The 12,431-nt window shown below is 44.1% G+C and overlaps 1 protein-coding gene across 1 annotated transcript; it reads right to left on the bottom strand.

Annotated features, from left to right (window-relative positions):
* PROZ (protein Z, vitamin K dependent plasma glycoprotein) lies at nucleotides 1–11,084 on the bottom strand. Its single transcript, XM_036301033.1, has 8 exons — nucleotides 10,978–11,084; nucleotides 10,451–10,614; nucleotides 7,887–7,911; nucleotides 7,166–7,279; nucleotides 6,067–6,198; nucleotides 5,099–5,184; nucleotides 1,589–1,706; nucleotides 1–515 (listed from the first exon to the last, which is right to left on the bottom strand). The coding sequence occupies exons 1-8, from the start codon at nucleotides 11,036–11,038 to the stop codon at nucleotides 1–3; spliced, it is 1,215 nt and encodes a 404-aa protein (XP_036156926.1). The 5' UTR covers nucleotides 11,039–11,084.
* Nucleotides 11,085–12,431: the final 1,347 nt, after the last annotated feature.

Here is a 12,431-nt window from a genome sequence, read left to right on the forward strand (position 1 = left end):
TCACTTAATGATTTGTCTAAACCAGAGTGAGTATCTTGAAACCTTGGTGAGAAGAAACTCCTGTCCATACTCTGCTGTGGGCACCGAGCACAGAATCCCTGTCAGGAACCAGGTGCCTTTGTGTTTTCTGGCAACCATGCTCCCTTCCGCCCACTGCACCCCTCCAGCTGCCGCTCCCCTCTCGCAGTACGTCCTCGTCGTGACTGTCACATTCAGGGCTCTGCCACACTCCTCACTGTCCATGTGCATGACGGGCAACTGCATTGGCACATTGCCCAGCTCAGAGCCGTTGGATGTCCAGCCAATGAGGAGGCCCTGTGTCCCCGGGATGAGGATGCGCTCCGCAAAGTCCTGCTCGGGCATACAGATGGGGAGCCCCATGTCTGGGCACTGGATGGGCAGCTCCAGCTCCAAGAGCGAAATGTCATTGTCCCCCGTCTCCTCCTCATACATCATGTGCACATGGATGCGCTTCACCTCGATCGTCAGTGGGTCCTTGCTCGTTCTAGGAAAATCTGAAATAATGGACAGTCACTGGCTTTTGTAACCTAAAGCCTGGTTTTCAGGTTACAATAATATGAAACTAATTTCTCAGTGAACCCTGTGACAAGGCAGAGGCTGGGCACGATAAAACATGCCATGGCTAATTGTCCTGATCTCCTTTTTTCATCTATGGAATGAAGTATTCCAACTAATTCCTCATACTTCTCCTTTAAAAAATCAAAATGAGCCCTAACTGGTTTGGCTCAGTGGATGGAGCGTCGGCTTGCGGACTGAAGGGTCCAGGTTCGATTCCGGTCAAGGGCATGTGCCTTGGTTGCAGGCACATCCCCAGTAGGGGGTGTGCAGGAGGCAGCTGATTAATGTTTCTCATGGATGTTTCTAACTCTCTATCCCTCTCCCTCTCTGTAAAAAGTCAATAGAATAAAAAATAATAATAAAATTAAAAAATGGAAGATTTTTAAAAAAATCAAAATGAGTTACTTTGGTGAAGTGGTAAAATAAACTATGGGAACTTCTTCAAGCTAATCAAAACTGGGCTGGTCAGAAGTAATTTTTCAGGTTGACATATCATTGACTGAAAAATATTCAAGGACAAGGAGTGAAATATAATAAGGTTCTTCAGAATCATAATAGAGCACTTTCCCAGATTATCACTGAACCTTTGGGACCTCCCTACAGGACAGAGTTACTGCCCAGTTTTCACTGATGAGAACTGAGGCACAGAGAAGTTAGGTGGGGAGCTCCATGTCACAGCCGTGGCCTTGGGTGACAGGGGAATCTGAACCCAGATCTTCTGACTTTCAGTCAGTTATCTGCCTGATACCACAGCCTCCCCATTTCAGTATCAAATTACGTTGTATTTTTATCAGACTGAATATTAGCATTTGGCTGCTTGCTATGCATAGATATTCCACCAGGTATTTTACATATGCTTTCTCAGTTTATAAGTAGCTCAGTAGTATTGAAGCTAAATTCAGTTCTATATTGCATTAAAAACAAAACTCTAGTTTTTAAATTTTCATTCTACATAGGATACTGTTTATTTCCAACATGGTCTTATAAAAATAAGTGCTAAAATACTTACTGGTTTTCACACTGATATTTCTGTGTAACAGTGAACATTTTGCTGTTGTCAGCACAAAATTTTCCTCTATTATAACACCACCACAGAAGTCTTTTCCTTCGGAATCTATTAGTTTTACCTTAAAAAGAAAAAGACAAAAAAACAAGACAGATAATAGCTAGTGGTAAAAATTAGCAGGATTAGGGGCAGTATAGTCTGATGGTTAAGAATCTGGGTTCCAGCCCTAGCCAGTTTGGCTTATTGGCCTGTGGACTCAAGGGTCCCGGGTTCGATTCCAGTCAAGGGCACATGCCCTGGTGGTGGGCTCGATCCCCAGTCGACGGCATGCAAGAGGCAGACAATGATTCTCTTCATCATTGATGTTTCTAACTCTCCCTCTCTGAAATCAATAAAAATATATTTAAAAAGAAAAGAAAAAAAAAGAATATGGGCTCCAAAGATAGCCATTGAAGGAGTATCAGCTGAAGGTACCGTGGACTGACAAAGCAAAGATGTATAATTAGCCTAAAGCAGCCACTAAGCAAAAACAATTCTAGTCAATTAGCTAACAAAGAAGGTAAAACAATAAAAAATTAAGTAATTCAATAGAAGGCAGAAAAAAGGAAAGAACAGGTGGGAAAAATACAAAACAAATAGCAAAATTATGAATTTAAGCCTACCTAGATAAGTAGAAAATGGTCTAAATTTCCCATTAAAAAAGCAGGGGTTCGTCAGATGTATAAAATTAAAAGCCAACTATATACTGCCTATAAAACATACTGTAAATATAATTTAAAAGATTGGAGGGGGGATTACATGCTAACACTAATCAATAGTGTCAATATACCAGACCAGCGAGATTTCAGAACAAACACTATTACGAGATGAAATGTGAGGTCATTTTGTGGATTAAACAAAAGAAAAAAAAAATGTACCCTCATAGCATAGGTGCTGGCTCAAGAAATGTTGCTTATAATTTTTAGTAGCTTAATAAAATGAAAAATACTAAGCAAAGTATAAATGTTTTTTAAATTTAATGTAGCCTCATTTCTGAAAATCTTAAGTGTTTATTAATAATAGTTACCATGTATTAACTACCTATAGAAGTCAGGTGCATTTTCTTTAACCCTCACTACAATTCTTGTATTACTATATTTTATAGGTGTATAACACCAAGTTTGAGGGAAGACGGCATTTTCAGCATCAGTGTGCTAGACTTGTAGTAAAATGCAGTGGAACGTAGTGTCAATTTCTTACCTAGAATGGAAGAAACAAGTTGTAATGATAATTTTCAACTCTACATCCTAGGCCAGTTAATTCAGTTAAATAATTTCAGAACTATTTATTATACCAGAGTAAAAATCTAATAGTATTTAGCTTGCCTATATAAGTGTGTCTGGCAAATGTGTTTGATTTGTATGTAGAGAATGCTTACCTCACAGGTAATAGCTCCTGGTCTTGTTGGTACTAACACTACTTCTATAGATGAAAATGGCCACTAAGGTCCCCTTGAGTGGGCTAGGAGACTGAAGGCGGTGCACTTGGCAGAACTAGAACACCACTGTCATCCATCCACCAGTCCCCACTCCCCATGTTCTGAGGTCTGCCTTAGTGCATTGATGAAGATGATAAGAGTGCAAGTATGAATAAGAGGGTCTTAGAAAGCTTAAGGAATATGATCCTATTAACCAATGTCACCTCAATAAATTTAATTTAAAAAGAGCGAGAGAACAAGGAGAAAAGGCAACAGAAGATCAAGTTCACCAGCTGATAACTGGACCATTCTGGTTTTGTCCCTTTCCATCATTTTATCTCCCTTCACTCAATCTCCTTTCAAATCTGGGTCATTGCAGTGGTTACTGAGCTCTCATCAGTTGTCTGCATAGGGCTCCTCCTAGCAGCCAGTGATTCTGCTGACTCAACCGGCTTAAAGTGTTCGACACACACACACCGAGGCGCATTACTCACAGACCCTGTAAAGAAACTGCGAACGCTAGGCTGTCCAACGTTGCAGTCACATGTGGTTACTGAGCATTTGACAGGTGACTGGTCCAAATTGAATGTTCTCCAAGTGTAAAACACACCCCAGATGTCAAAGATTAGTAATGAAGAAAAGATGTAAATATCTCAATTTTTTATATTTGTTACATGTTGAAATAATAGTATTTAGACATATTGGAGTACTGGTAAATAAAATTCACTATCCAAATTCATTTGATCTGCTTTACTTTCATTAGTGTGACTAGGAAATTTCAGTTACATATGCAGCTTACATTATATTTCTATTGACAGGGCTATTCTAAAGGGGTACTTCAGGGCCTGGCTGGTGTAACTCAGTGGTTAGAGTGTTGGCCCATGGACTGAAGAGTCTCAGATTCAATTCCTGGTCAAGGACATGTACCTGGGTTGCAGGCCAGATCCTGGCTGGGGTGCCTGCAGGAGGCAACCAATCAATGTGTCTCTCTCACATTGATGTTCCTCTCTCACAGTGATGTTTCTCTCTCTCCCTCTCTCCTTCCTCCCTTCCACTCTCTCTGAAAATCAATGGAAAAAATATCCTCTGGTGAGGATTAACAAAAACAAAAACCCACAAGTAAAAAAGGTGTACATTAAACAAAAAAGGTGTACAAATAAAAGAGATGATCTGCATTAGAGGCAAGAAAAATGGCAAACATATGTAAATTAAAATCTACATTGGTGATATAAGCCATAATAATGAAAGTAATACTTATTTTATGGAATAACTAAAAAAGCAAGAAAAGAATGAAATGCTGGTTAAAATAGCAGATGGCTATTGTGAGGTGCTTGAAATAACTTGGCGGGGGGATGAAAATACTAACTTTATATATTGGCACGTTATAAATGAATCTTTAAATGTCAAGAGTGGCCATCTATAATAATCTATAATAATAAAAGCATAATGTGCAAATTAGACCAGACATCCTTCCAGACGACCTTCCGGACAAAGCTAGGGCTGCAAGAAAAGCCCGGGTCCCGGGTGCCAGAGGGAAGCCGGTACTAGCAGCTGGGGGAAGGAAGGCCTACTCTTGCATGAATTTCATGCATCGGGCCTCTAGTTAAATATAAATAGAATATTTAACTTCCAAATTTCCTCCACACGATAGTGGAGCTGGAGTTCCAGCTAGGAGGCTGGGGAGTGGAGAGCCTGTGTCCTTCACTCTGGCCACCTGCCTTTCCTGTGGTCACTCGTCAGGCCCATGTCACCTTACCCACCCAAGTGCGACTCTAGGATACCTATGGTCTGAGAGAAATGACATTGGATCTAGGGTGGCTATAAATAAAATTAGTTTTTATTTGGTGAAAGAATGAAGACTGCTAAAGTTGCGAATTTGGCATTAGAAAGTGCTCTGAAGTAGGACTTTGAGATTAGTTAATGGTTCACTTAAATCAAAAATGCCTCTTTCACTTAGTCATTATGTTTCTATTTGGTTGGCAAAGACCATGGAAATGACAAGGAGGATGAAACCTGTAACTAAAAGTGAAAACATGTTTATAAAATGTTTCTGTTACCTGCCATGGGAAAATCTGAAGATTCCGCCGGCTCCTCTGTGTCGCCCTGATGCACTCAGAATTCAGCATTCCACACGCACACTTGTCTTCATTTGTGGTGACAACATAAGAAAGGTCAATGCCTTCCAAGTCAAACATCGGGTTTTATCTACTCAAATGGTGCTAACTACTTGAATCTGGCTTCTTCATGCCCATCATTTTGAGACTAGAGGCCCAGTGCACAAAATTCATGCACTCTGGGGGGGTCCCTCAGGAGTGGACCTAAGCTGTCAGTCAGACATGCTTAGCACTGCTGCGGAGGTGGGAGAGGCTTCTGCCACTGCGGCTGCACTTGCCAGCTGTGAGCCAGGCTTCTGGCTGAGCGGTGCTCCCCCTGTGGGAGTTCACTGTCCACCAGTGGGCAGCTCCTGCATTGAGCATCTGCCCCCCGGTGGTCAATGCACGTCATAGTGACCAGTTGTTCTGCCATTTGGTCAATTTGCATATTAGCCTTTTATTATATAGGATGGTCTTTGGTTGATTATGCCCACCCACCCAAGGCTGGGGCTGCAGAGGGATGCGGGAGGTTGGCCAGCTGGGGAGGCACCTTGGGATGGCTCCAGGGTGTGTCTGGCCTGTCTTGCTCAGTCCCGATAGGACCCCAGCAGCAAGCTAACCTACCAGTTGGAGTGTCTGACCAGTGCACGTTATAGCAAGTGGTTGGGTGGCCTTAGCATATCATTAGCATGGAGCCACAGGTGAAGTTAAATCATGTGCTCTCAGTGTTTGTAGGTTAGCTAAGATACTGCTAGGACCCAGGCAAGCTTCAGCGTGGAGGAGGGGAGGGCTGGCCGCGTCATAGTGACTCCTCATCTCATAGACAAGAGGTGGCTTTTCAAATGTTATTGTAGGAGGAGTGGGGGTGTGTATGGGAGCCGACAGGGTAGGAAAGGGAGAGACCACCTTTTCTCACTGGATTGAGAACTCACCATGTGGGATGCACGATTTGTAGTCTTGGCCCAGTTTATACCCCTGTGCACAGCTGCAAATGTAGGAGTCCTGTCCCGGGTGGCAAAAGTGTTGACACCCATCAGTCCTCAAAGGGTGACATTCATTTTTAGCTGAAAAGGAAATAAAGGGAAAACCAGACGTGCTAACATGGAAATAGTCGTTTTTTAAATTTCCTTGTGCCTTGGGGCTCTGGCTTTTCAGTCCAAATGTTCTCATTCTTTACAGATTTTTGGTTCCCCATAGAAGCACTTCCCACACTTCTGTCTTCAGGAATGTGCATGGAGAAAGCAAAGGTTCAGTGAGTGACAGCCCTTGTATTTGTCCTCAGAAAATGTAACTTGATCATGGATATATGTGTACATATTGCAAGGCCTCTGCCGATTTTCACAACTTTCACTTCCCGCTTCAGGTGGGGATTTGGGATGGGAGGGTTCTAGTGGGACCCCATGTGGATGGCTGAGCAGCTGGGATGAGGATCAAAACCTTGCTTTGGCATGTGTTAGGTTTGGGATGTCTGCGAAACATTACGTGGGGCTCTCAAGGTGGCAGTTAGAGGAGAGAGATGGACTTCAGTGGAGAGATCTGGGCTGGGAATCATATTTTTCCCCAGAAAACGGACTCTGTATTGACCAGAGGCATTGAAAGGATTAAGTGAATTTACTTCCATATCGGATAATTATTGATAGGAAATTAATTTCTTCCCACTCCCGCCAAGAATATTAGTTCATGAAGCTGTAAATCTCACACCCATGCCTGCCTCTGAGCCAGCCTGTGTGTGATTCCCCCTTACAGAGGAACCTTTCAGATCCCATCACCCTGCTTGGGGTGGGTCGGGTTCCAGGAATTCTGGAGAGCAGATTGTAAATGGGTTAGGCAGGGCTGGGTTTGGGAGGACTGGGAGGGGACTCTAAGCCGTGGAAACTGTAGGGAGGCGTGTTTGGAAGGCAGGAGGGCCATTCACAGAATGGTTTCTAGTGGAGAATTGGGTTGGAACTAGGTTCCCACGGGCACCCTTTGCTCACTCCTGGGAGCCCATCTCTGTACGGTTGGGGTGCGGCAGGGTGGCTGAGGACTCACCGAAGGCGCAGTCCTTGCCCTCATAGCCCGAGGAGCAAGTGCAGGTGTAGCTGCGGATGTTGTCCTGGCAGGACCCGTTGTTGAGGCAGGGCTGGGAGACGCATGGGGAGCCACCTGCCAAGAGGGATGTGAGAACCTTGTGCAGGTAGAATCATCTACTTCCTCCTGATGTCCCCTGGATTAGGCTGCCAGGCGCTCCTCATGTGTCCCCTGGGGTCCCACCAGCCACGTGTGCCCATGAGGTTTGTCTAAGTCCCCCTCCTTCACCTTCTTCTTTCTTTGCTGAGCGACCATGGTGACCGGTGACTGTGGCTGGCTGCCCCAGCTCTTCTAATTCCCCTCGTCCATCTCTGTGGCCCTCAGTCACTGTGGTCTTCTGGGGGCTCCTCCTAAAGGGACACCCAGCATCCCCCCAAGCCTAGGATGAGCTGTCACTTTCCTCAAATTAACCATGTCCTGACCCTTCAGCAAGAGGCCCCAGGGAGCCTGTGAGGCTCCAAAAATGAGAGGAGCGGCTCAGGATGGGGACCCTCTGGCCTCTGCCACCCGAGCCCCCAAGGGAGCGTCTCCCTGACTCCCCAGGACCTTGGGAACTTTCCTACCCTTCTCGTCCTTGTCCTCAGGGAGTGTCCAGATGCCTACGTGTGAAACGTGGAAAGCCTTACCTCATCTTAAGGAAAAAGAAGAGGAAATAATCCCTGCAAGAGTTGAGGCCACTTACCCATATAACGTTGCCAAAATTCATCCTATAAAATTAAAATATAAAAGGGTTGCAAATAGATGATTTTTTACAATATTTTCTCCCATCGATTGACTTAAAGATACCAAGTGTTGATTTTATCCACTTAATAGAAAAATACTGGTTGAAACTGAGAATGCAAAAATTGTCTACTTAATATTCTATTTAATATACATGGAACATTTCCCATTTCACGTGTATTTTCTGTAACCTACTTAAGGAAGGAGAAATAATAGTCTGTGATGTGGCACAAACACCATGACCATGGCCTCCCAAGGTCACCTTCCCCTCCTCCAGGGGCACAGTTTTCATTCATGTCCTATTCTACAGAGTGCATGATGTGGATACAAAGCACTAACATTTGCCCTAACCGGTTTGGCTCAGTGGATAGAGCGCCGGTCTGCGGACTGAAGGGTCCCAGGTTCAATTCCGGTCAAGGGCATGTATGTACCTTGGTTGCAGGCACATCCCCAGTAAGAGGTGTGCAGGAGGCAGCTGATCAATGTTTCTCTCTCATCGATGTTTCTAACTCTCTATTCCTCTCCCTTCCTCTCTGTAAAAAATCAATAAAATATATTAAAAAAAATTCTTTGAAAAAAAAAAAGCACTAACACCACTTTTTTATAAGCCAATGAAACAACAATCAAAAGTGGGTATGTGTATGTGTAAGGTTAGTTTTGGTGGGGCTATCTAAAATTAAGATACTCGTAATTAAAGCCTAGAACGTAAACAAGTGGTTGCCATCTCCCAATCATACTTGGACTTGTAACAACCTGAATGATGTCAAATTAAGAGGACAATTTTCCAGATGGACCTAGAGGGTAGTATGCTAAGTGATAGGCCAGACAGAGAAAGACAAATACCATATGGTTTCACTTATATGTAGAATCTAAAGAACAAGATAAATGAACAAAGAAAACAGAAACAGACTCATAGATGCAGAGAACAGGCTGACAGTTGCCAGGTGGGAATGGGGTTAGACTCGCAGCCGTGGGCAAACTATGGCCCGCGGGCCGGATCCGGCCCTGTTTGAAATGAATGAAACTATTGAAAAAAAAGACCGTACCCTTTTATGTAATGATGTTTACTTTGAATTTATATTAGTTCACACAAACACTCCATCCATGCTTTTGTTCCGGCCCACCGGTCCAGTTTAATAACCCACTGTGGCCCTCGAGTCAAAAAGTTTGCCCACCCCTGGGTTAGAGGAATGGGAGAAAAAGGTGAAATGATTAAGAAGTGCAAATGGATAACACTGGCTGAATGGCTCAGTTGGTTGGAGTATCATCCCATACATCAAAAGGTTGAGGGTTCGATCCCCAGTTGAGGTATGTACAGGAGGCAACCAATCAATATTTCTCTCTCATGTCTCTCTCTCTCTCTCTCTCAATCCCTTCCTCTCTCTCTCAAATCAATAAAAACATATCCTTGAATGAGAATTTTTTTAAAAAGTTGTACAAATTGGTAGTTTCAGAGTAGTCATGAGGATGTAAAGTACAGCATAGAGAATATAGTCAATAATATTAATAACATTGCAATAATTATGTAGGGTGTTAGATGGGTACTAGATTTATTGGGAGAACACTTCCTAAATTATATAAGCATCTAACCATTAGGGTGTTCATCTGAAAATAATATAAAGTAATACTGAATGTCAACTGTAATTGAAAAATAAGAAAACCCCACAATTTTCCTTTAACCAGGAAGTTTTAATTTCTCCTAGTTTTATAAAAGATGGTCTATTTCAGAAGAGTTCTCTCATATATAAAATTAGAGTATCTAAAATTAGAATAATTACTAGGAACTAAAGCCTAGAGTGTAAACAAGTGATTGTCACCTTCCAATCATACTTGGACTTGTAACAACATGAATAATATCAAATTAAGAGGACATAGCTAAGCATGCAAGAAACAGTGATTTAAAAAATATACTAGGGAAACAGGTCGATATTTTATTCAGAATAACTTTAAATATTGCTACTGGTATATGTAAAACTAGGAAATCTTTATTAAATATTTTACGTATTAGACCTGTCAGATTTGGCTGGCTTCTCTATCTTCTGATAAATTTATGAATAAGCAAGAATTGTTTGCCTCTATTATTTAGAGTATACATATAGTCAGTTTTAATCCAAATTACAGATGATGAGAGATATTTTTACTATGTAGACACTCTAGAGAGGCTTTTTGTTCCTTAAAAATCTGTTGATATATTGAAGCAATTAGGTCTCTATTAAAAATGTCAAATTCTGTCAGCGTCATGACAAGCTGACTGATGTTTGTGACGAGTAAGCTAATCAGTGTGGTGATGTGCTTAATCGGAAGAAGGTGTTTAGGGGTGTGGAACTGAGTTAGTATCCTACGTACCAGATGGGAAAATTATTTCACTTCTCTGTTTCCTCATCAGTAAAATTAGGATTAAGTCCGCCTCACAGGTAAGTAAACAGGTCATTAATTTAGCTTTGTCTTTTTGAGAAATTATGCCCTCTCGGGCAGCAGAAATTGGAATAATCAGAAAGTGGGTGAGCTCATGGTGAGGGTACATACAGTGGTCTCATCAACTTCAAATACTTCTCTTGCTTCTTCATAGACACAAATTTCTTCATAACATTCTTTTTCCAAATTTCCCTCAAAGATTTCTTCCAAAAGATAGGAGCCAGCACGCTTCACTCTGACCAGAACGTCACTTGCTTTGGAGGCAGAAAGAAATACTACGGAGCAAGGTAAGAATGGAGATGCCGTCAGCAGCGATGGACTTCCCCAGGGATTGCCATGCCCGCTCCTGGGAGTCAGAGTACATGGTGCTGCCACTACCTGAGGCCTGGCTGCCTCCTCTCCTGTCCCCATCAGACCAGGTCCAACCTCTCGATTCTTTCGGGCCATCTCTTCTGGGAGGACCCCAAGGGATCCCATCATTTCCAACATATTTATCATGAATTATAAAGAGAACAGGAAGCTCTTTTGGGAGCTGAGTGAAGACCCGCTGGCCACCCAGGGGCTCCTCTGTCCTAGAAAAAGCCCCCGGACCAAACCCACACGGTCCTGGAGGACACAGTTAGGAGGGCGACACCCACCTGAGGGCTCGGCACCGTGGAGGCCCAGGAGGAGCAGGAGCAGCCGGACGCAGCCCGCCATTCTGACAGCGGCCCAGGGACAGGTCTGCAAACACAGGGGCCAAAGTCCGCCCAGGCCTCTCACAACACAGGGAAGCTGCTTGCTTAAATGACCACCAGCCCTAAAACGTGGAGCCAAGCAGGGGACGGGGGCAGAAAACGGGAAAAGAAGTGTCTTCCGCTAAGAGGACATTTTGCCTGAAATTTTATTGGATTCATTCAATGTTTTATTTTTTTTAATTGTTTTATTGCTTAAAGTATTACAAAGAGTATTATATATGTCTCCTTTTTTTTTCCTCCCCTTGACCTTCCTCTAGCCTCACATATCCCCCAGTGTCTTGTGTCCATTGGTTATGCTTATATGCATGCATACAAGTCCTTCAGTTGACCTCTTACCCACCCCCCCCCCCCCCAACCCTCCCTGGCCTTCCTGCTGTAGTTTGACAGTCTGTTTGATATTGCTCTGCCTCTGTATCTATTTTTGTTCATCATTTTATAATGGTCTTAATTATCCATAAATGAGTGAGAGCATTTAATGTTTTAAATGCATGCTTCAGTTTTATACTTTTCTGTTTAAGGCAAAGAGGGGGGAAAAAGGCAGAGAAAGGAAAAGCCAAAGCAAAGAGGGCCTTGGTGAGGAGTTTAGGTGCCAGCTGGATAGACTCCTTGAGGGTGTAGTCAGGAGGCCCTGTCCCAGGAGATGGGGTAATAGCCCTGGGGAAAGCCGGGCCATCCTTGCACACATGCACAGCCAGGTGTCCTGGGCCTGGCTGGGCCTGGAGCTTACCTTCTAGTGTGGGGGGACGGGGAGAGAGGGAGGGAGAAATAAGGTCACATTTCTCTACCAGGAGAAGGGCAGATCAGCGGGCACAGAGCCATAGGGGGGCTATTTCAGACAAGCCAGCCATGGAGGCTCCCTTTGGGAGAGGAATCTGAACACAGGGAGCCTCATGAGCCTTACAGGGCAGGCACGAGGGTGTGTGTGACTGAGAAAGACACTCAAGGGCTGGAGGTAGGGACGCTGCTGTCTGGCGTCCAGCAAGAAGGTCAGAGTGGGAGGGCGCCCACAGGAGGGCAGCAGAGCACCTGAGCGCATAGAGCTGGCAGATGTGGTGGTGGGGGGCGGTGGGGGGGACAGGGTCAGCAGCGTTTCTGTGAAGGGCTAGAGTCCACCACAGCAGGAGACCAGCCGAGCCAGATCTCCCGGGGCGCAAGTGCCACGTGGAAGGGTGGACCTGGGGACATTTGGTAAGAAGCAAGTGTGTCTTTGAACCGAGAATCACCCCGCACCAGGGGGTGATTTAACACCCCATGGGGACAACCCACTCACACCCCACCCTCTACTATTTCCTGGTCACACGCTCACCAAGTGTGTCAGCACAAGGGATGGACCCCCAGCGGATGCTCACTCTGTT

This window comes from Myotis myotis, unplaced genomic scaffold, assembly GCF_014108235.1.
Source record: "Myotis myotis isolate mMyoMyo1 unplaced genomic scaffold, mMyoMyo1.p scaffold_m19_p_3, whole genome shotgun sequence".
In the NCBI taxonomy this organism is placed as follows: Eukaryota; Metazoa; Chordata; class Mammalia; order Chiroptera; family Vespertilionidae; genus Myotis; species Myotis myotis.